Genomic DNA, 22,412 nt, shown 5'->3' with positions numbered 1-22,412 from the left:
CTCTGTTTTCCTAGTGTGGGCATTCAATGTTATGAATTTTCCACGTAGAACTGCTTTCATTGTGTCCCAAAGATTCCTGTATGTTGTATTGGCATTCTCATTTATTTGTAAAAACTGTCTAATTTCTTCTTTAATTTCCTCTGTAATCCATTGATTGTTTAGGAGAGTGTTGTTCAGTTTCCATGTGCTTGTGAAGTTTCTATAGTTTCTTGTGCTATTGATGTCTAGTTTGATTGCACTATGATCTGATAATAAACAGGGGATGACTTCAATTTTTTTGCATTTATTTAGACCTGTTTTGTGAGCCAATATGTGGTCTATTTTGGAGAATGATCCATGCATGCACATATTTCTTAACATGTATGAACCACCTAATAGTGCTGAGAATATGAAAGTAAATAAGAGAAAGTCAGTAAATTCTATGCAGCAATTACAGATCACTTCCTAGAAAGCACTGGGGAAGCACGGGAAGGAGAGAAAGATTTTGGCACAGAAGTGAAGCCAGTAGGGTAGGAAATTTGAGGGGTTTCATCAGGAGACACTGAATCACTCAATTCTGGACTCATGGATTGAGATCCGGGAGCTGACGAAGGAATTGCACCTTAGGAAACCAGCATGTGTAAGGGCAGAGATGATCAGAGAGATTGCTGTGCTTCGTGTGAGGAAAACCAGTCCAGATACAAAAGCGTGGTGGGCAGTGAACTGGGAAGTCAACAGACAAAGGTCGTTTTTAAGAAACCTGGAAGAAATGTTAAATATATATTTATGATCTCTCTTTTCTTACTTTTATTTCAAAACAAGCTTTTTCTCTTCTGCAGAGAAAATTCCACTTCTATAACTAATAATTTTAAAATCGACACATAAGGATTTAGTTTTATTTTTTTCAACTTGTGAAGGAAGATAAAGGAACATGTCCCTAAGGTTGTTTTCAAATGACTACAAATAAATGCAGGTTTATTACCTTTTTTAAATGTATTCAGTATTATGGACTGAAATTATTCATAGATCCAGGATAGTTTTAACTAAATATATTAATAAAATTCAAACTGGGGCATATTTAAAATAAATTTGAGACTTTTGGGGAGTCATAATGAAATAAGACCCTTTTTCTAGACAGATTCTCACGTAGGGTTGTCAGTTTGAACTTGTCTAAAAGGTTTAGATAAAAGGAAGTTGCTTGGCAATTGCTAAGGGAAATCACGGAGGCTGGTAATTAACTTCAGCACTGAAATCAGTTTTCAATCAAGCAGATTATGTGTTTAAAAAATTCAATAAGGAAATTAGAGAGTTTTCATATAGCGCAATTTACATTGAAAATACTTCATTCTGATCAGAGAAAGTTACAAAATACCTGGTCCTCTCCAACTCTGGGATTTTGTGATATCACATTCATAAAAAGAAGGAAGAAGAAAATAATATTTTCAGAAGAGGTAGTTCGCAATGGTTATTGAATGAGAGTCCCATAGAGCATTGAATATTTATTTATGTTTGGAAACTTGTGTGCAGTGAAGGGCTGGCTGTTTCTGCTTTTAATTACAGTCTACCTTATACCAATGTTTTATAGAATATAGTAAAGAATTATTACAAAAGTTAAATTAAAGCACACAAAACACACGTCCAAAATGTCATACTAGCATCAACAGAAGTAAAAGTGTCCTATCAAATTTCTAAATATTCACTGCTGATTGTTACATTTTCTTGCCATGGAGCAGTAACCCAATAAAACTGAAGCTATGTGTAAACTCTATGCTGACAGCTCATAGTAGAGCCTACGAACCATGAATAATGCAATGTTTCCTAAGTAAATTGCAAAAGACTATCTCTGCCCATCGGGAGTTAATCTTTAAATGGTAGAGATATAAATGTAAATAAATACGTGCCACCAAGCCTGTTTTTCAAGGGAGCTTCAGACATACATTGTCAAGTAGAACTTGTCTGGAAATATTTAGAAACAAGTTACTAAGCGATTACAAAGGGCGGTCATAAAGATAGCATCATTACAATCCAATTTCAACCAAAGATTTGGATTATGTGTTCAAGGCAGTTTAGTAAAGATATTTGATTGTACTTCATATAAACTAATTTAGCTGAAAAAAAAATTGCCATGCCAGTGAGAGAAAGTACTCTACAAGTTGTGATCAAAAACTATGGCGAAAGAAAAAAACATTTTAAAGTGGGTTACAGTAAAAGACATCACCTTGAATTACCCTGAAACACTTTCTTGCTTTGTGCATACTTATCCCACTGTTCTGGCCACTTTCTTAAGCAGTTCTGGAAGTCCTCTTTTGTGTCATTTTTGTGGCTACCTCCATGTCCTGAAAAATACTCAAAGCGATTACTTTTCATAGTCATGGGCACCTTGGGGCAGAGCCGGAAGTCACATGGTACCACTCAGGTGAGTAAAGTGGTCGAGGACCCTCCTGGATGTTACGAGCCTGCTTTTCCTTGGGTGGCGCCTGGCAACATCGTTCGCTGTATTCTTGATCACATCTCTGAAGACACAAAGGAGGACTTCTAGAACCGCATCGGAACTTGGCAAGAGTGCTGCGACATATATGTGTTTAAATCGAGAGGCAGTATTTTAAGGGAATTGAATGGCAGCGTGTCTTCCACTGTGACGCCATTTTAAAACTGTGAAGTGTTCTTTGTACGTTTCGATCACGCGTGTTCCGAGGGTATTCATTCCAGAGGTAGCCAAAGTTCTGGCTAAGGCAGAAGCATTTAGGAACAAGTGCTGAAATGGGGGAAAACCTGACAAGTTCAAAACCAGTAGTGCGGTGCGCTAGCAGATAACTTGAAAAGGGATGGTAAGAGGGGAGACTTACAGAGAAAGGGAAGATCGTCACTAGTGTTATCTTGCCGGCAAATGATTTCTAAGAAGCTGGGGTAGAGAAGCGGGTGAAGGTAGCAGAAATCCTGTGCAGTGGTTTCCAAATTCTAAAATCACCCCCATATGAGATCCTGATACCCAGTAACCTCAGGAACAGAACTAGGGAATCCAACTAAGTGCAAGAGAAGAATTTAAAATTATGTCTACTCTTCCTACCCAGCATGAACATTTTAATGTTGTTCTTTCGGAACTTCATCAGTGTAACAAATATATGCATTTTGAAATCTGAATTATTACCTCTGAAGTTTTTTTTTTTTCCTTACTTGCCTGTACTGATCATTCACAAGGCTTTTAATCTCAAGATACCTTTTATACCTTTAAATGTTATTGAGGACCCAGAGAGGTTTTTTTTTAATGAGATGTATAGCTGTCAAAATCTATCATATTAAAAATTAAAACTGAGAAATATTTTAATTAATTCATTTAAAAATAAAAATATATCTACTGCATGTTAACAAAAGTAGCATAAAGAAAAAAATATATATATATATAATATATAAATAACACTTTCTAAAAATAAACTTTCCCAACTTTGGGGCTTAAGATACCACATCCATCAAATAAGAAAGAAGACAAAGAAAATATTTTCCGAACAGGTAGTTAGCCAAAACTAATTAAAGGAACAGTGTATGTCAGCCAAGTAATGATTACTTATTCATGTATGTATTTATGGTATTTAATTAAAGCTACTCAATCTAAAGTATAATTGTAGTGAGGGCTGGTATGGAATTCTAATATCTATTTCTGCAACAAAATCATTGAAATATTTTGCTATGTCAAAGAATACAAAGAAAAGTCCACCTAATATAGATATATATGTTGCAAAGGGAGGTATGTTTTAATATCTTCTGATGTCATTATGAATAATTTTATACTATACCAAAATTTGACACTATGGTAGTTTATAATAATAATTTAATATTTCTATTTTAGAATGGCCTGTTTACCCATGTGTGATTTTATAACATCACATATTTTTCATTTTTAAACTGCTAAATTAGTGATTTATGTGGTTCTCTCAGTCTTTTGAGTCTTGGCACAGTTTGTTAAGTAATAGAACAAAAACTATCTATCACTTATTCTTCAAAATATTGATTAGCTGCTGTCTTTTTAGTAAAAAATACAGGGTTTTCACCACTCTTAAATTTTATTCAAAAGCTTGGGCTGTCTCATTAACCACAGATACTATCACTTGTTCTCTTTGCTACGTAAACCTTTCTTCATTTGTGTTTATGAAAATCTCTGGCCTTAGTCTACATAACCATGTGTTTGTTACCTGCCAGTCATCCTCTCAATTTAGTAAAATAATTTCTCCATGAAAAGGGATAGTTTAGCATGCGACTCAGTCTCACAGTGCTTTCCTATAGACAACATAGACCTGGTTTTTATTATTCAAAAAATGACCATATTATGCATACTCCCCAGGATGCTGAAAGGCTCGTAATAGAGTGGAGAGTAACTACGATTAATATTTTTTTGCTACTCTATCTAAGTCAAAATGATCTTCTAAAAATGAATTGCCAGCATGCGGCAATGAAGCGTACAGTGTACATTTTCATACCATGGTGTTGAGTAGTGCTCAGACAGCATCAATTTTCTCTTCAACTATATTGATAACATCAGGGAAACCACTGTACAAGTCTAGTGGAATAAAAGTCACTCATCTACCTTGAACACTGAATGATTCTTTCACCCATGCCTCTTATCAGTATCATAAAAGTAGTGTGAATTGATAGATCGCTGGAAGATCTACCCAGGCTCCATAGCGCATGCTTTGAGAAACACTACCCTCTACCATTAATAAGGTTTTGTTCTGTTTTGTTTTGCTTTTTTCCATTAAAGCCTTTACTTGAAAGAGCTATATAACGTCTCATTACATATATGATCATTTAACTAGTCTGTATTAGACAAAGAGCTTGTATCTCATTTTTCATCATCAGCAATTTGTGAAGACACTCTGTATAAATCTCTGTCCTCCTCTCTGTTTGTTAAAGATGGTCTCCTGATAGCTTTACTAGGTCAAGAGAAGTGTTTGAAAGTGTGCTTTCTAATCTGTTTCCAGAGGCACTCTCTTGCTGTGCATCTGCTTTATGTTAGGTGGCTGTGAATTTGATAACCCTCTACTGAAGGAGTGGAGGCCGCACTCCTGTTGGCAGCGTGGGTTTTCCCCAAGGTTAAGTTGTAGGAACTTGGGTCAGCTTTCTTCATGCTGATTACATCCATATTCCTGGGCATGTTCCCATTAAAGAGCTCCACCACAGTGAGAGTACTTTAAATGGTGACGGGGTTTGTGGTCAGCATGTTTATTTCCTGCCTACAAAAAGTAGAAGAAAAATACAGCAGCTGCTCTATCATATGAATGAGTTTAGCAAAGTTTGTGTCCCGAATGTTTGGTTTTGTGACCCCAAATGATTAATCCTTTCCTCTGTTTTGTGGCATTTCTGGTTGTGTTTGCAGACCCAGTTCATTCTGACTTTTTTCACCTGCACGTTTGTTCCTGAAAACCTTAGAGATGAAAACTTGAGCTCATACATATTTCCTCCTAATTTTTTCTTGCTTTTAAAAGTCGGCTTACTACTTTTCTTTCTTTTTTCTCCTAGATTGTTTATTTCTTTAAAAAAATAAATGTCATTGTCTTGCTAGAAGTAGGGACCATTGATGTAGCTGATTATTTCCATTTCCTGCTTCTCATGATTTTGATTTTTTAAATCAATAATCAGATCATATGGTATTTTATGAGTTACACTTGTTGAGAATAGGTTGACCTAATAGCCTCGATTTATTCTTTAAGTACTCTAAGACATTATGCGATATTAAGACCTATAGAGTCTTAAAACAAATCCAGTGAACCATACTATAATCATAAGTTAGATGCTCATTCTTTAAAAATCATAAACATGAATATATTAAAATAACTCCAAAATTAAACTATCATGTTGTGCTTCAAGATTTCCATTAAGTCTCTCCTCTCCTTAGAGTGCCATTTCTTACATATCCTTTACTAAAGCACCCCTTGGCAGAGTTTCAGCCTGATATTCCAAAAGTGATATATCAGTTGCAACCACCTAGTGAATAGCACTGGCATTTTCCAAAAGTGTTGTTGGAGATTTGGTTGTTGTTTTTTTTTTTTTTTGCAAAAGGTTATAGAACCCAGATCCATACGTTAAATATCAGATGTGTTCTAAGCATCTGGTTTGTTTCTTTTTGAAAATATGACTTATCCTGCTTAATTTTTTCCCTGCTTAATTTTAATTCTCAAATATTAAAGTTATACCCACCGCTGAATAAAGCATCCTACACTGAATAACTACATAGACTCTGAGGATATCAATTTCATGTACTGTCCATTTCTTTGCCTCTGGCTCAGTTCTATTTTCCTGTGCTCCAGCTCCCTCTCTCCAACTTCCTAACATGTATTTATTGTATGTTGTTTTATTGTACTTATTTTTGAAAAATGCCATAAATATTTCCTTTTTACAACAAAGAACTAAACAGTCATGAATTTTAGAGTTTGTGTTAACTTTTCTTAAAAACAGTGTATCCAGACAGGCCAACATGTAGACTGTAAATGATCAGAAACAAGGTGTAAAATAAAACTCATCTAAGGATCAGGGAAAGAAAGATAACTCCTAGAAATCACAGGATATGGACAATTGCATAGGAAAAGCAAGATAGCAGTCTCCTACTGTGAGACAAAAGTGAATAACGAAGAAAACAAACCAAAAAAAAAATCCCATCAGAATAAAAAAACAGACTATCATTCATTGAATTTTAGAATGAGATGGGGGTATTAATAGAATCTTGGTTAAAAAATATTTCTGAAAAATCTCTTCTTGGCATACACAAATATTTTTAATGAACATTAAAATAGATATGAGCAGTAGAAATCTAGAGACATTTTTCTTTTACTGAAAGATTAACATATCCAGAAAAGTGTCATACTCTTTAGTCTCAAAACCGGAAATCTATGGAGAAACTTAATTGAAGAGTTCAAAGTGACAGAAATAGAAGTGAAGAGAGTAGAACTGAGGTTTACTTCTGTGACACATCTAGATTCACCACTAGTCAAACTAAACCAAATGGAATACAGTAACCATTGAGCTTAGAATAAGTGAAATCCATTTTCACCAGGGAAATGACTATATCTGTAATTTAAGTGTATCCTTTAAAACAATAACTTACATGTACTTGTATGGCTAGAAAACATCTTCCCCCAATGTGACAAATCTAGTACTTACTAGCCTCAAAATTCACGTAAAGCCCTTGAATGACCATTTTGTGGATGTTCCATTCCCCTCATTCACCAAGACACCCTTCAGGAACCCAGACTTTTATTTGTGAAGTTCTGTGAAATGACTATTTAGTACCAAATTCATTTTCCTCCAGTCAAATGACTTTTTCAGGGTCCACATTGTGGTAAAACATGGCAGAGTCTTCTGTATTCAACTCATCTCCGCTCCTCTTTGGGGAAGCCCCCAAGCTACTGCTGTGGGCTTCCACTTAAGTAGGTGGAAAAGAAGTTGACAAAGCACAGAAGTCAGCTCCTGGTCTGATTAAATCTCTCTTCAGTTTTACTTTTAAGATTTACTCAAGTTTTGAGCTCATTTTTCTCTAAACCCTTCTGAGGCCTGTTTTTACAATACGTAGATATGGTGACAGCTTTACCCTCAAGAGATGATGGGCCGGGGATTTAGCTCAGTGGTTCTACCACCTGCCTTGCAAGTGCAAGGTCTCAAGTGTCATCCCTGGGAGAGAGAGAGAGAGAGAGAGAAAGAGAGAAAGTGACCAGTTTTTCAGACATCCAAAATGACAGGCTAGTGAATTAAAAACACCATGTCTATTATTAATTTAAAAATTAAATTACACATTGGTAACCAAAAATAGCAAATAATTTAGTAAGTAACTTTACTAAGAGATGTTCTTATTATCAGAGTAATTAAATACTGGTACAACAAACATAAAAGCAGATTTACAGTACTGATTGAAAGGTTATAATACATACAAGGACATTTATTTTCAAGTATAAGCCTGGCTAGAGAAACAGCCTACTCACTGTCCTGTCACTCTTTCCTTGTCACCCTCCTGAGAGCCCATTTTCCACCCTGAGTGATAGCTGTGCCAACGCCACCTTGGGTTCCTTCCAACCAAGATAAAGATTTATTCACTGACCCACTCCAACAATGTTCACCATGGCAGTCAGACACTAAAACTCCTAATGTTGTCCTAACAAATTCCCCATCCACTACCATTAGAATTTAGTCTTATATTAGGGTTAGTTTTATAGCCTCACTAAGCCAGAACTAAATGTTTACCAGAAGTAAACCCTTATCAGAACACTTGGACAAGAAAAAGAAGTAAAAGACATGCAAAGTAGGAAGGAAGACAGAAAACTCTGTTTACAAATGGCATGCACTTATATATAGAAAAATCCCAAATCCACAGCAAAGCTACAGGGCTGATAAATGAATTCAAGAAGTTCACCCATGTTTATAACAGCATATTTGTAATAGCTAAAACTTGGAAACAGCCCAAGTGCCCACCAACTGGAGACTGGATAAACAAGATGTAGTTTTTAATTTTTTTTAATAAAATGGGGTACTACTCAGCCATAAAGAACAAGAAACTAGAGACATTTATAGCTAAGTAGATGCAAATGAAGATATACTCTTAAGTGAAATTAATAGGATACACATGTGTATATACTGTATAGTTTCTCTGGTGTGAAAAACTAAAAGTGTAAAAAAAAGGGTCAAAATGGATAACTGATATTTTGTAATAGGAAGAAAAGGTCTAAAGGTATTGGGCAAATGGAAAGGGTGGGGGAAAGGTAAAAAGAGAAGAGTAAAAAATAAGAGAAAAGAAAAAAATGGAAACAAAGTCTTTATAAATAGGGAAGAGTGGAGGGAGGAAGAGAGGGTAGGGGAATGGGGAAAAAATAAGAACCAAGACATGTCATGTAAAGGTACAAGATCCCAATGATGGATGTAACTGTTTTATATCTAAAATGCACCAATATCCTTTTAAAAGACCTATCTGAATGGAAGTCCGTCCTCAGTTCTTAGAGAGGAGGATATCCTTGTGAAAGTGGAAAGGAAGATATTATTGTAAAAAGGTTGTTACTGGTTAAACCAATCTGCAGATTGAAGGCAATCACTGTGAAATTTCTGACAGCCTGTTTTAATTTCAAAACTTAGCACTAAGCTATAGTAAATCAAACAGTTGTGGTATTAGCATCAGAGTAAATGTATAGCTCATGGACTCAAATAGAATAAAATATAAAACCAAAAAAGTCTTTGACCAGTTGATGTTGGACACAAGCGCCAAGTCCATTGGGTAGGGAGAAAATAGTCTCTTAATAAACAGTGCTTGGATCACACTATTCACATGCAAAGGGATAAGGATGAACGTTTATTTCATACCATATACAAAAATTAAAATGGGTCAAAGATCTAAATGTAAGGGCTGAAATTATAAAACATCTGGGAAAAAATATAATGGTAGAATTTCATAAATTTGGATTTGGCAGTAGATTCTTAAATATGACACCAAATGCACAAGAAATTGTAACAAAAATAGATAAATTGGACTTCATCAAAATAAAAAAAGACATGTGCATCAAAGGACATTACTAAAAAAGTAAGAAGACCACCTACAAGATGGCATAAAGTACTTCCAATTGTGTATCTGATCATAGTTTAATCCTTAGACTATATAAAAATATCTATAATCCAAAAATAAAACCAAGCCATTCATCTGTTGGTGGACAAATAAGCTGTTTCTAAAATTTAGGCCGCAAGCTCAAATGCCATATCTTTTCTCTCATAGGAGAAATAAATAATAGTGTAAATAAAGAGCAAAATGAAAAGGAAACAGGGAGATAGACCTACTGCAAATGACAAGGGGACCAAGAGATGGAGGGAGGAAGAAGAGGGGAGGGGAAAAGGATGTAAAAAAAAAGTTGAAATGTGCCGTGTACCTTCCCCAGATCCCCACGATGAAAGTATTATGTTTTCCAAACTTACAATAATAAATTTACAGTAATAAATTTAAAAAGACAACCCAATTTAAAAATAAGCAAAGGACTTGATTACACATCTCTTCAGAGAAGATTAGAAATAGTTCGTAAGTACAGGAAGAGAGGTTAAGCATCATCAGGTGTTAGAGAAAGGCAAATCAAGTAAGATAGCACGGTCACACCTACTAGGATGGCAGTCTTAGAAATAAAAAGAATAATAACGAAGCAGCAACAAGAGTTGCGAGAATGTGGAGAACAAGGAATCCTAACACATTGTTGGTAGCACTACAGTAAGATGGTACAACACTATGGGGAACAGTTTGATGGTGCCTCGAAAAGCTAAAATAGAATAACGGCATGATTCAGCAATTCCATTCCTAGGTTTATACCCAAAGGAATAAAAGCAAAGATTTTAACACGTACTTGCACCCCAGTATTCTTAATAGCATTATTTATACTATCCAGAGGGTGGAAGTGATAGATCATTTGATAAATAAATTTAAAATGTGATATATACATGCATAGAAATGCATTAAACGACAAAAGAATTGAAGTTGTGATACACCATGGAACCTAGAAACTTTAAGTCCAGTAAGCCAGAGACAAATGGACTTCACTTGTATGGAATAGGAGAACTAAAAAAGACAGCAAGTTAGAGGTCACCAGAGTTGCTTAGTGAGAGTGATAGGGAGTTGTTGCCTAAATGATGATGAAGTTTCAGTTTGAAAATTGGAAACATTTTTCAAATAGTGATGATTATGAAACTCAGTGACTGTAGTTAATGGCATTAAATTATATCATTAAAAGTGGTTATATTGGCACATTTAATGCTATATATATATATATATATTAAAATCAGAATTTTTAAAATTAGTAGCTATGAATTAATAAAATTAATATCACTGTAATCCATTAACTTGTAGGCCCCATGTGAATTGTATAGCATATGAGTGGTACCTCAATAAAGCTGTTAAAAATAAATAGTATAAAGTAATGTTCATGTCAGACCATGTTTACTGGTCATGACAGGTGAAGTTTTGTTTTTGGTTTTTGGTTTTTTTTTTTCGTTTTCTTCATTGCCTCCTTTCAATACTTACATACTGTTATAATCACTTCCAGGTTCTTTCAACAGCTTTCAGTTTTGTCAGTAAGGAGTGACAGAATTCATGAAGTGAGTTCTTTTTTGAGGTACACATGTGTTCACTGAATTAAAATTAGAAATTCCGATGAGAATTATTCGCATTCTATACTGATGTAAGTCTCTTTAGCCTGCCCACCGGGCCATCTTTTAACAGTGGCTGCCTGTAGTTTGCGTAGAGGAAGTTCATTATAATTTCAGGGAACACACAAGAAGTTCCTGGAGGAAAACAAGTATGGCCCTTGCAGCTTCCTTTTGTCTGTTCAGTATTTCTAAGTCAATTCCTTGTTCATTCCCAGAGGTCACTGTGTTCTTTGAAACCTCAACCCATAAGAACCATCTGCCTATTGACAGATAAATAGGTTACACACTGTATTTTTAGCCTGGTGCAGACTTCAGAGCTGTCGTTGTATAATTCAGTGTTACAATCCGCAGAGAACTTCATAGTCAGATACGTATGTCATTGCCCTCACATTTTAAGTAAATTTGTTTTCATTGGAATGTCAGACAGATGATTGATGAGGAAAATCTGTATCGGAGAACTGAAAATAGCAGTAGTGTGGAGTGACGTGAGAAACGTACCTAATAGAAGTAGCTTTAATTGATGTGTAACATTTCACTTTATACATTGGGAAAGACATTACAATTCAAACATAACAATCCATGCATTCCCAAGAAAGGAAATCATGCCTTGGACCTTAGAGAAATAAAAGTAGTGTGAGGCTACTAATAAAATTTGAAATAGGAGGATGTTACACTTGCCCACCTTTCCCTCTCCACACACTGACTCTTTCCTCATTGATTACAACTCCACATTCTTCCCCCAGGAATCATCTTCCTTTTTAGAGTCATGCAATCCCCAAGATCTAAACACTTTCTTTTTTTTAATGGAGAATTATTCAGGACTTAAACACCCTTTCGGAAAAGTAGCTTCAGTAATTACCTTAGTGTGGTTGGGCGTGTTATCCATTTCCCTCACTTTTGCCTGTCCTGTTGGTCTGTGTCATGTGAGGTCCCAGTAGCCCAATATCAAAACTCGTCACCTCTGTTACAGTCCTTGGTGTTCCTGGCACCTTCCTTCTTCCTGGTTGGACTCCCAAGCCTGTCCCTTCTATTTGTAATCACCTGCCCAGCCTTTGGAGCACCTGTCCTATTTGCCCTGTGGTCCGGATTCTTCTGCTTCCTGCTTTTATGCCCAATTTCAGCCTGGATTAATTTTCCTGAGCCCTTCCTGTCAGTGGCACCCCCATATTTACCTCACTCCTAATTTCCCTGTGCTTGGAGACTCCTGACCTCATCTGCAGTATTTCTGGAGCAACCCTCACTCTGGCATTTTTGACACCTTTCAGAACTGCCCTTCATTCCCTTCCCAGTCCCCACTTTGGATGGCAACATGTCCTACCCCTATCATTTCCTGAGCTTACTACCCTGACAAATTAACACAGACTAGTCTTGGAAGAAGTTAACAACAAGGTAGTGAACATAATTGATGCGATCCATAAGCATTACACTAATGGTAAAGGACTTAACAGATACTTGTGCACTTGTTTAAGGATTACCCTATGACCTTTCTTTTCAATCAATAATCCACAAAATAGCTGCAGGTGGCCCTATTCATCAAAAACCGAAATGTAGCCTCAGTGATGGTGAACTATTTCATCTGCTACATATTCAAACCAATTGCTGAAAAACGGTGGGCATGAGAAGCTTGGGAGGCACTGACCCCACAGGGGGATGAATTGGTGGCCCAGCGTAATAGTCCAGATTTGTCCATGAGACTCAGCAGTGTTGCTGCTTCTCAGAAAAGGACTATGTGGTTCGGAGAGGTGACACTAGGAGGTCGGGCCTCTGGAAATTGCTTCTTGAAAAGCAAATCAGTGAGATTCCTCTTTATTTCCATTTCTGTTAGGATTTGGTGGTATATTACCAGCTTGTTGCTTCTCAGGATAGCCTGATTAGTCAAAAATATTCATGCATTATATATTCTTCCTCCTGCTTGCCCTGAAGACACTGGAAATCATCCCAGCCTCAATCAGTCCTCCATTCTCCAGTCCATGTGTGTGTGCGTGTGTGCTTATATGGGAACCTTTCCTTATACTGTCACAGGTTACAGTTATCAGTTACGTTATTGCTGTTCTTATGAGAGTTATTTTTCTTCGTCAGTTTTAACCAAGTATGCTATGGCTCCTTTTCTTCTAAAAATATTATTAAAAGAAAAATCATCACTTTAGGAACTCAGCTAACTGGTGAATTATGTGCACGTAGGTCTGGTATATGAGATTACCAAAGGCTGGCCTCATTATGATTCTCATGAATGGAAGACTAAACATAAAACTTCTTCAGAAGACTTAAATTTAAATTTGCTGATTGAAATTCTAAAGACTCTGACTTTAGAATTTTATAATTGTCTTCAGGGTCTTCAAGGTCAGGTAAATGGTCTTTGGAGTGTGAAAGTTTTACTCTTTTGCCATCTAAGGAGTCTGACAGTGGCCTTTCCCCACAACCAGTTCAGTTTCATGTTCCGTTATCCTCTGAGATGTTGCCTTGTTGGAATTTCTTGAGTAATATTTTAATAATTCAGTAGTGGCCGAGGAATTTAGCTCAGTGGTTCCGGCACCTGCCTGGCAAGCTCAAGGACCCGAATTCGATCCCCGGTACCAAAAAAATATATTAATTAATTAATTAATTAATTAATTAATTAATAATAATTCAATAGTAAACCCAATTCATGCCAAGTTTGTTTTTTTTTTTGCTTGGGTTCTTGGGGATCTAAATATTCAAGAGATCATATCACATTTGCTTTCAAGAATGTAGTTGTCTTGCTGTATTTCCAAAAATGATTTGTGACAATATGTGCATGAAAATAAGTATGCTGGCTGTACAATGTGTTTCTCAAAAGTGTCTACCAATCAAAAACTACACTCCAATATTTATTTATTACCTATTTTTCTGGTGGCCCTATATATTTTAAGGAAAACTGAGAGAAATGGGAAATGTGCCTTTGTCAATCCAGTCTATGGGAACTGGAGCAACACAGAGAAAAAAGAGGTAAGTGGCAGTTGTGAATTATATTATTGCCAAAGCATGGACACACACACACACACACACACACACACACACACACACCCGAACTAGTTTTGTTTGAGCATGTTTCAACATTGTGGTTAAAAGAAACATCTTAATGGGGTGATTTAAATTGGAAGTAGAAAGGAGTTTCAGTCTCTATAAATGTTCAACAAGAATTTCCCATTTCACCGCAGTTCTGACCTGCTTTTAAAATCAGTTCACTGCTAAATGGCTTCATGGTCACTGTTCATATTCAGAGCTGAAAAAAATCTAAAAATCTGGGAAATATCAGTTTGACCCACAGAGTATTAGTTGGCTATTCGCAGTAAATATTCATTGACTGTTCTTCAAGTTTCATTCTCAAAAGACTAAAGGAAGTATAGCATTTTGTACTCTCTTTAAATGTAGGTGCGAGTAGTCAGGACCATTACCTAATAATGTAGGCGAGGGAAATAGAAATAATGCCTTACACATTTCTTGCCCCTGTGGGGGGAATGAAATAACAAGTAGGTTAAAGCAACGATGTCAAGGAATTTTTCTTACTTTTCCTTTTTTAATTGTTACATCCATTTGTAGGTTTATTGCAGTATACTGACAAGTAAAAGTTGTAGACGTTTAAGAGATACATGATTATCTATGAGAGAAATTAAAGCCATAATTAACATACCTGTCAGTGCACTCCCTTCCCACCCGCATGTGTATGTGAGCTCTCAGACTCTTACGTGTTCTCTCTGAACAAATATCCACTGCACAATGCGGTACTCTTAACCAGAGTCACCCTGCCACAGAGGAGCTCCCCAGATCTTGGCCCTCTTATCAAAAACTGTGTGCTCTTTCAGAAACATCACATCCCATCCTTAGATACGTGAACATTCATCAGATATGAAATAAGATTAGTCATGACTCACTGCATCCTATTGACGAAAGTTTCCTTACATTTTGGTTTGGAAACATTATTTCAGATTTATTCTCATAAAATACAGTATATGGACAGCTAGTTTTGTTTTGTTCCTTATTAAGCCATAGGAAGTTTCTTATTTGGTTGTTATTATTGAAAATGACTATCAAGGTATCAGATTAGATGATTTCTAGTAGTTTTAGAGCCTTTGGTGATGTGGCTGGAGTCTAATATAATCCTTGGCTTTTTATTTCCATGTTTTCCTCAGCTATGATGCACACTTTCAATATTTTTATGGTAGAAATGAGAAAGAAGGTATTTCCCTGAACACAGAGAATTGATTTTAATGATGTATCAATGAATTAAGACAATAAAAGCAAAAATGCAGCCCTGTGTAGTGGAAAATAAATACAGACAAGCATTTATTCTGATTTTAAGTATTTTTAAGTATTATTCTGATTTTAAAAATCAGAAGGAAGGTACAGTATAAACCTATTTTCATTTTGACCCAGGGGGAAAAATCTTTCTTTTAGCATCACCTTATATCAACTTTTAATATCTATAGATAAAATTGAGTTGTAAAGGATTACAATAAAGTATTTTAGATTTGGTTATTTGTGTTAGCATCTCACAGGTTTGCAGTAGTTAAGTGGCTAGGAAGATGCTGTGTGTTCCTTATTTTCTCCTGGGAAGAAGATTCTATGGAGTTCAGATCTTCGCTTCTCATCATGAATAGAAAAGGTTGAAACCCAAGACCCACTCTCAGCATGCGTGTTGTACACACACACAGCAGTGCAAGTGATGACTCTAGAGAAACTTCAGAGCAGCTTCTTTTTATTTTCCATTCTGATCAAAGAAAAATTACTCCTTTTTCAAATACCTCTTTTCTTTCATTAAGAATGACTGACGAAGAAATCCCATCACATTTGCTGACCTTTATTGCTGTTTTGATTTCAGTTGTATCAGAAAAAATTGACTTGATATTAAGTCTATTTTCATTGATATAGTAAAAAAATAAGCTTCAGATATTTTACTAAGAACTCCGATGGATAACTCGTATTCTGCTCTGGCTACTGAGAGGATGGAGTAAAGAGAATTTCCAGCATCAGCCACCAGCTTTCTTACTTCACTACTGTTTACACCTGTTCCCTCAACCCACTGGAATTTTAAGTAAATGCCAGCTATCTTTTATATTAGCTTTCCCATTGATGGGACCCAGTGCCTGATGCCCACAAATCAGTGAAGGAGAGGTTTATTTGGTCCACAGGTCTGTGACCAGCTTGCTGTAAGTCAGGAAAGTCAAGACAGAAAGAGGTGGCAAAGCAGAGATACTTAGCTCATGGTAACCCGGAAGCAGAGCTCACAGTGACCTGGAAGGAAAACAGTAGAACAGTTCCAGAGAGGAAGGGGAATGGGACTGGATATAGTACCCAAGGTCAGGCCCGCATGATCCATACACACTCACCCAGAAGACTGCTTTACTAATCCCCTACGTGGTCACCAAGGTGACCAACTGCGTATAATTAAAGTGTATCTTGCTCATCATTTAATTTTCAGTCTAAAAACCTCAACTGTATCTTTCAGTGATACAGAAATTTTTGAAAATGTAACCACAGTATCATAACCTGAACATTTAACAATGATTTCTTAATATCATCAATTATTGTGTTTTGACCTACCTTAAATCTCTCACAGATAAGTTGTATTTTTAAAACCAGAATCTTTAAAATATATGCATCCAAATTGATAGATTTCTTATGTCTCTTTTAATTTCTAGCTTCCATTTTCTTTTATTTTTTCTTGCAAATTATTTTCTTGAAGAAACCAGCATGTCCTCTAGAACTTTCCATTCTTTTAACTTTCAAATCCTTGCTCTTATATGCAATTCCACTGATTTAAAGCTGCTGATTTCTTTTTTTTTTTTTTTGTATTTTTCTTAATATACTGTTAAACATAACTTTATTTGGTACAGCAAGCTTAGTGAAACTGGCACCGAATAAAGAGGAAGTCAGTCTTGGCCACTGCATTCCTGCATCCTACAGAGTTAAGGATGACCTAGCAGAACCCAGCTCCAGAGATGCTGGGACCATGTGTAGACCAGCCTGTCAGAGGTCCTGCAAGACCCTCTTGGGGTGTGGAGAAAGACCCAGGGATGCAGCCATTCTGCCTGCAGTGAAAATCCTTTGGGAACTTGCTGCATTCTGCGTAACTCTTACAGAAGATTCTAGTTTTAATGCCCCAAATCCTAACCTTTAAATACGTATTTCTTCTCCAGAGTTCCATATACTCCTTCTCAAATCCATCTTACGGTGAACCATCAAGAAACCTGGAATCTATGGCTCATCCTTTCAAACAGTAGAGTCAAGATCAAGTTGGAACCAAAATGAGTAGTTCATAGCAAATTATACTCTCTAAGCCCTATTTACATGATAGTAAAAGGAGAAAAAATTCAAAATGATAGTTTGTGGTAATTATAACATTTACAAAAAGATTTTCTAGCACAATTTATTGAATATTTTCATGGAATCAGAATCAGTATCTTCATATGAATACTTTAATAAAATGTTCTACTTAATAAACTTCTTTTCCTTTGATTTTGTGCTGGTTATTTCTTAAAGTGATGAATATAATTGCTTCAGATCCTGAATGTAAAGAAGTATTCAAATGCTTATTTTTTTGCAGTATAGCTTAGAAACAAGGGCAAACCTACTTGCTGCACAAACTAGCAGAAATGTACAAATCATAGTAAACCTGATCAACATCACCAGAGTAAAAGCTATTTCTGCACCTTGAAAAATATATGATGAATAGTACTGTAATACCTTTTCCAAATAATCACGTGGCACTTTTATAAAGATATAGAGTAATGCTGACATAGAGGTTAAGATGCTTTGGAGTAAAAGAAACTAAAAAAATCAGTTTGAATGGCTTAAATAATATACCAGTTATCCTACAAATCAGTAAATGAAGAGATGGGCACCTCTTTGGTTATTGTAGCAGTCCTAGGACCTCAGCAAGAGCCTTGGGTATTTGTAGGTCTTCTTGCCCACACTGCACTTGGAAGTTAGTTCCTCAGTAGGGTAGATGATAGCTACATAAATTGAAGCATTATTGTATTAACAATAAAGTTTAAAGACAGGGTGCACTACACAGCTTCTTGCAAGTCATATTTAACCTACTAGGTAATCCCCCCAGCATGCATTTCTAGGAACAACGTTGTTCTGATTGGCCAGGCAAGACATGAGGCTGATGCTGAGCCAATCCCTTCAGAGGTAAAGAGGCCACCACCGTGATTGACTGGGCCCCTTCACTCTACCGTGGGGTTGAAAATAGACCCGTGGAGCACATTGTAAAGCAGATGTTGGAACAAAACTCAGGTTCAGAATGTGATAGTGAAAGTTTTTGTACCACTTCATGAAAGCATAGTCTTGCCTAAAAATATCATTTGTAATTAATCTTGCAATATATCAACCTCAAAGTTTATCTGAGTTAATTTTTTGAACCTCACTAGCTGCAATATTGTGTTACTCTGTGTTAATCTTTTTTTCAATTAGTGCTCTCACAGTAAAACAAACAATTTCTGATTCTAAAAACATAACACAAGAAAAGATCAGTAGTGGTTGTTTTGTTGTTGTTGTTTTGTTTTGTTTTCTAAGTCTGTCCCCTGGCATTGTGGGACAGAAGCGTTTTTTGGAAGTCACCCTTGTTCTTGCCAAAAGTTGTCATCCACTTCTGCCTAGTATCTTTGCCTAAGTATACAGGAGCCTTTAAAAAGCATTGAGTGAAAATTGAGATATGGTCTCTGTAAAGATCTCACAGCAAGTACATGAAAAATGTGAGGAAAATATAACTTTTATAAAATCCGTAATAAAAATGATCATTCAGCCTAAACTCGCTTTGATGCTGAGAGAACCCATGACAGATGGGATGCTCCAGATTTTGAATAATGACATCAACAGAGTGGAAATGACAGTACTTTTAAGAGTATTTAAAAATATCTTCACGTGTAACTTATATGTGCCCTGTGTTTTAATCTAACATTTTGTAAGGTCATATAGGTACACATGACACATAAAACTAAAGGAATTAAACTTTTCTTATCCAATAAGTAGAATAGGTAAGGACCCATGTTCAGTTTTCCTGATCTAATTGTGAGATTTAGAAATAAATTATTTTTATTTGTATTTTTCTCTTCTGCTGAAAGCTTTTTGGTATAAGTCCACACTTGCACCATTGTGATTTTAAGATGAGGTAAAGTAGGACTAAAGGACAACAAACAGGATAAAGTTTGTAATTTGTCTAACTCAACTTTAAATCATGAAAACATCTGAAATTTCACCCTGGCAGAGAATTTCTTCAAAGTGATTTTATTTTGTTAATTTTTTTTTCCTGGTACCGGGGTTCAAACTAGGGTCCTTGCACTTGCGAAGCAGGCGCCAGAACCACTGAGCTAAATCCCCAGCCTGAAGTGATTTTGTTTTTTAAACTACAGATGTCAAGTGAATGAGCCCAGTGAGTACTGCTGGAAGGTTCTTGGGGCTCTTAGTGTACGGACATTTATGACAACGCCTTATTATTTGACTGGTTTCATGTTACGAAGCCATTTCCCAAAATATACTTTAATCACAAAATAATATTTATAGCAACAGCAAACGCTAAAAGACAGTGATTCTCTGCAACACACTGTCCTATTTTACATATTGTAACTCATAAATGTAGTGTTTGTATACTGTGATAGTCACTAGCTACATATGGTTATTTACTATGAAATTTAAATTAATTCCAACTAAATATAATGAAGTTGTTGTCCCTCACTAGAATTAACCACATTCCAAGAGCTCAGGCCACATGTGCCTCATGGCATGTGGATTGGACAACACGGAAAGAGTCCCATCATATCAGGAAGTGTTTTGGACACTGACTTACAGTAATGTTGCAGTGATATGTTGCAAATAGTAAAAATAATCTATAAACCTGATAAAGTTTTTCCCAGTATATATATTTTAGCTAGAAGCAGCCCATCTTCAGACAATAATGATAAATTACAATAAGACAAAGCATACTTACTTAGCTGAAGGAAAACACAACATATATGAAGTGTCTTAATACTTTTTTGTCACATAAATGTCACATATCATTCACATATCACCTTTACCTCTTCCATTATTTTATATTTAGATGGCACATTGAAAACTGTAATAATTCGCTTTTCTCTTTTTTGTCTTCTTTACACTCAATCATTTTTCATATTTATCACACCAAAAACCAAAGGCTAAAGTTCCAGTTTGTTTTTAGATAACAGTCACCTTGGTTTTAGAACAGAAGGTCACACACTCAAAGTAAACCGATGACTATATTCAGGATAATATCTTTTGCAATAGGTAGCACTAAGCTTCATCCTTATAAATAAAAACCAAAGAAAATTCATATTAACATATAAAAGAGTAGAGAAATTTTTCCAAAAAATGCCTATATAAAACGAATCCTTCAAGTAAATATTTTAGTGTCAAACCAATGCCAGCTTTGTGATTCCTAATGTTATCCTGCTTTTCTTTGTGACAACTTGCAAAACGTTTCACCCTTCATTGCTAAAATGTTTAAGGAATCACTGTGTGGATTAAGATTTAAATCAAGGGACCATCCAAATCAAGATCTTAAGTCTGAATAATTAATTACAAGTGGAAAGACATCACTTTCTATAAGCGTCCACTTGGTGAAATTTCAGTGAAACTAGGTACGTTTCATATCTTGAATTAAAGAACTCTGTTAACTGTGAGGTAGTTGAAGTCTGCATAAAAATGAATGATTATAAAACAGGAATCCATCTAAAATTCACACTGATACATGTCATTCAACATTCTGAGGCCGGGGATTTAGCTCAGTGGTGCTGCCACCTGCCTCATAAGCTCAAGGACTGGAGTTCGATCCCTGTTACCTCCACCCCAAAAAAAGAACATTCTGAAGGATGAAGTGCTCTGAAGAGTACGTTCCTTCCTCTAGAATGTGGAAGCAATAATAAAGAGCGTTCTATTTCTCCAGTTTTGAAAATATTTGCTTTTATATTTAGGCCCATTTTGGGCAAATTTAGAGGCAGCTTCCTTAGAACTTCATATGATTTGTCTGGAATCCTGTTGCTAAGATGTCATGTTAGGAAGTTAACATAATTATCTGCTGTTGATATGATACTGAACCAATAAAAGTAGTGCTGACTTAATAGATCATGAAAAAAATGTTTCTCTATGAGTTAATTCAACAACAGATACTTGTTAAACATGTAACTTATTACTAATAAACTTCTCGCTAAAAAAGATTTAAATTTAGTCACCATAGGATGTTTAGACTTGCCAAAATTGGTTCAGCAAGTCTTTGTAAATATTTTCAGCAAAAGAAAAGAAAGCAATAAGACAGTAAGGAAAAGGTGAATAATAATGTAAGTAGGGGGCCTGGACTTTGATGCAGGCCTCAAGATCATTCCTGATGCTAGCAATAGCTTTTCGTCAAGAATATAAAGTAAGAAACTAATGAAATAGAAAACATATAAAATGAGTGGATCGACAAAACTAAATGTCATTTCTTTTGGGAAAATAATAAATGATGAAACAAAAATATTAAACGTCTGGTGAAACAAATTTTAGCATGAATTATAACACCCAAATAACACAAATCCAAGAAAAAAAAATATGTCCAAATAGCAAATATCAGAAAGGGAAATGGTGTACACACCACAGATCTTATCAAACATTGAGAGGGTTAGGAAGATATTGTGAAAAACAACAGCAAGACAAAGATAGCAAAATATAAAGAAAATAAATTCCTTGAAAATACAATTTTATAAATTAAGCAGATGAAATAATTTTTGGTGTTTTTTGTTTGTTTGTTTGGTACCGGGGCTCAAACTCGGTCCCTCGCTTATGGGGCAGGCAGCAGAACCACTGAGCTAAATCCCCGGCCCTACTCTTATAGAATCCAGCAACACAATTCTACCTGACTTCAACTTTCCTAATAAGTCATCAGTGCAACATTCTGAAGTAATGTTTTGTTATTCTGGACAAATCAACTCACTTTTGTTTCAGATGCAAATGTATATGGAACCATGTAAAGCCTGGTAAGAATAAAATGAAGATCTCTTGATACTGTTGAAGATTAATCTGCTCATTGAAACAGTTTTCAAGGGTAGAAGGGATTGGGTACCAAATTGAAAGCGGTCTTCTGATAGAACTCAACATTAAAATCATATTAGTATCAAATAGGACAATAATTTATGCAAATGTGCCTGAAAATTATTCACCATTTCCTAGCTGAAGGAACAGGAAAATGTATTCCTTCATTTAAATGAAATCAATTCTGTCCAAGTACATAAGTTTCTCATTCAAGCCCAAGTATAATTGTGTCCCATGTCTGGACA

The 22,412-nt window shown here is 35.7% G+C and overlaps 1 protein-coding gene across 1 annotated transcript in view; it reads left to right on the top strand.

Moving 5' to 3' along the window:
• The window catches only part of Malrd1 (MAM and LDL receptor class A domain containing 1), a 638,235-nt gene extending 620,776 nt beyond the window's left edge, over positions 1-17,459 (top strand). The window contains exons 37-38 of the mRNA XM_019205159.2: positions 14,016-14,091; positions 17,283-17,459. Of these exons, the coding sequence (XP_019060704.1) occupies positions 14,016-14,091; positions 17,283-17,366 (160 nt within the window). The 3' untranslated portion in view covers positions 17,367-17,459. The remainder of the gene's footprint in view (positions 1-14,015; positions 14,092-17,282) is intronic.
• The last annotated feature ends 4,953 nt before the right edge of the window (positions 17,460-22,412 follow it).

The sequence above is a fragment of the Fukomys damarensis genome, unplaced genomic scaffold, assembly GCF_012274545.1.
Source record: "Fukomys damarensis isolate Sample0158 unplaced genomic scaffold, DMR_v1.0_HiC HiC_scaffold_37, whole genome shotgun sequence".
Lineage (NCBI taxonomy): Eukaryota > Metazoa > Chordata > Mammalia > Rodentia > Bathyergidae > Fukomys > Fukomys damarensis.
The sequence above is the reverse complement of the archived record's forward strand: the minus strand, read 5'-3'. Positions and strand labels throughout refer to the sequence as shown.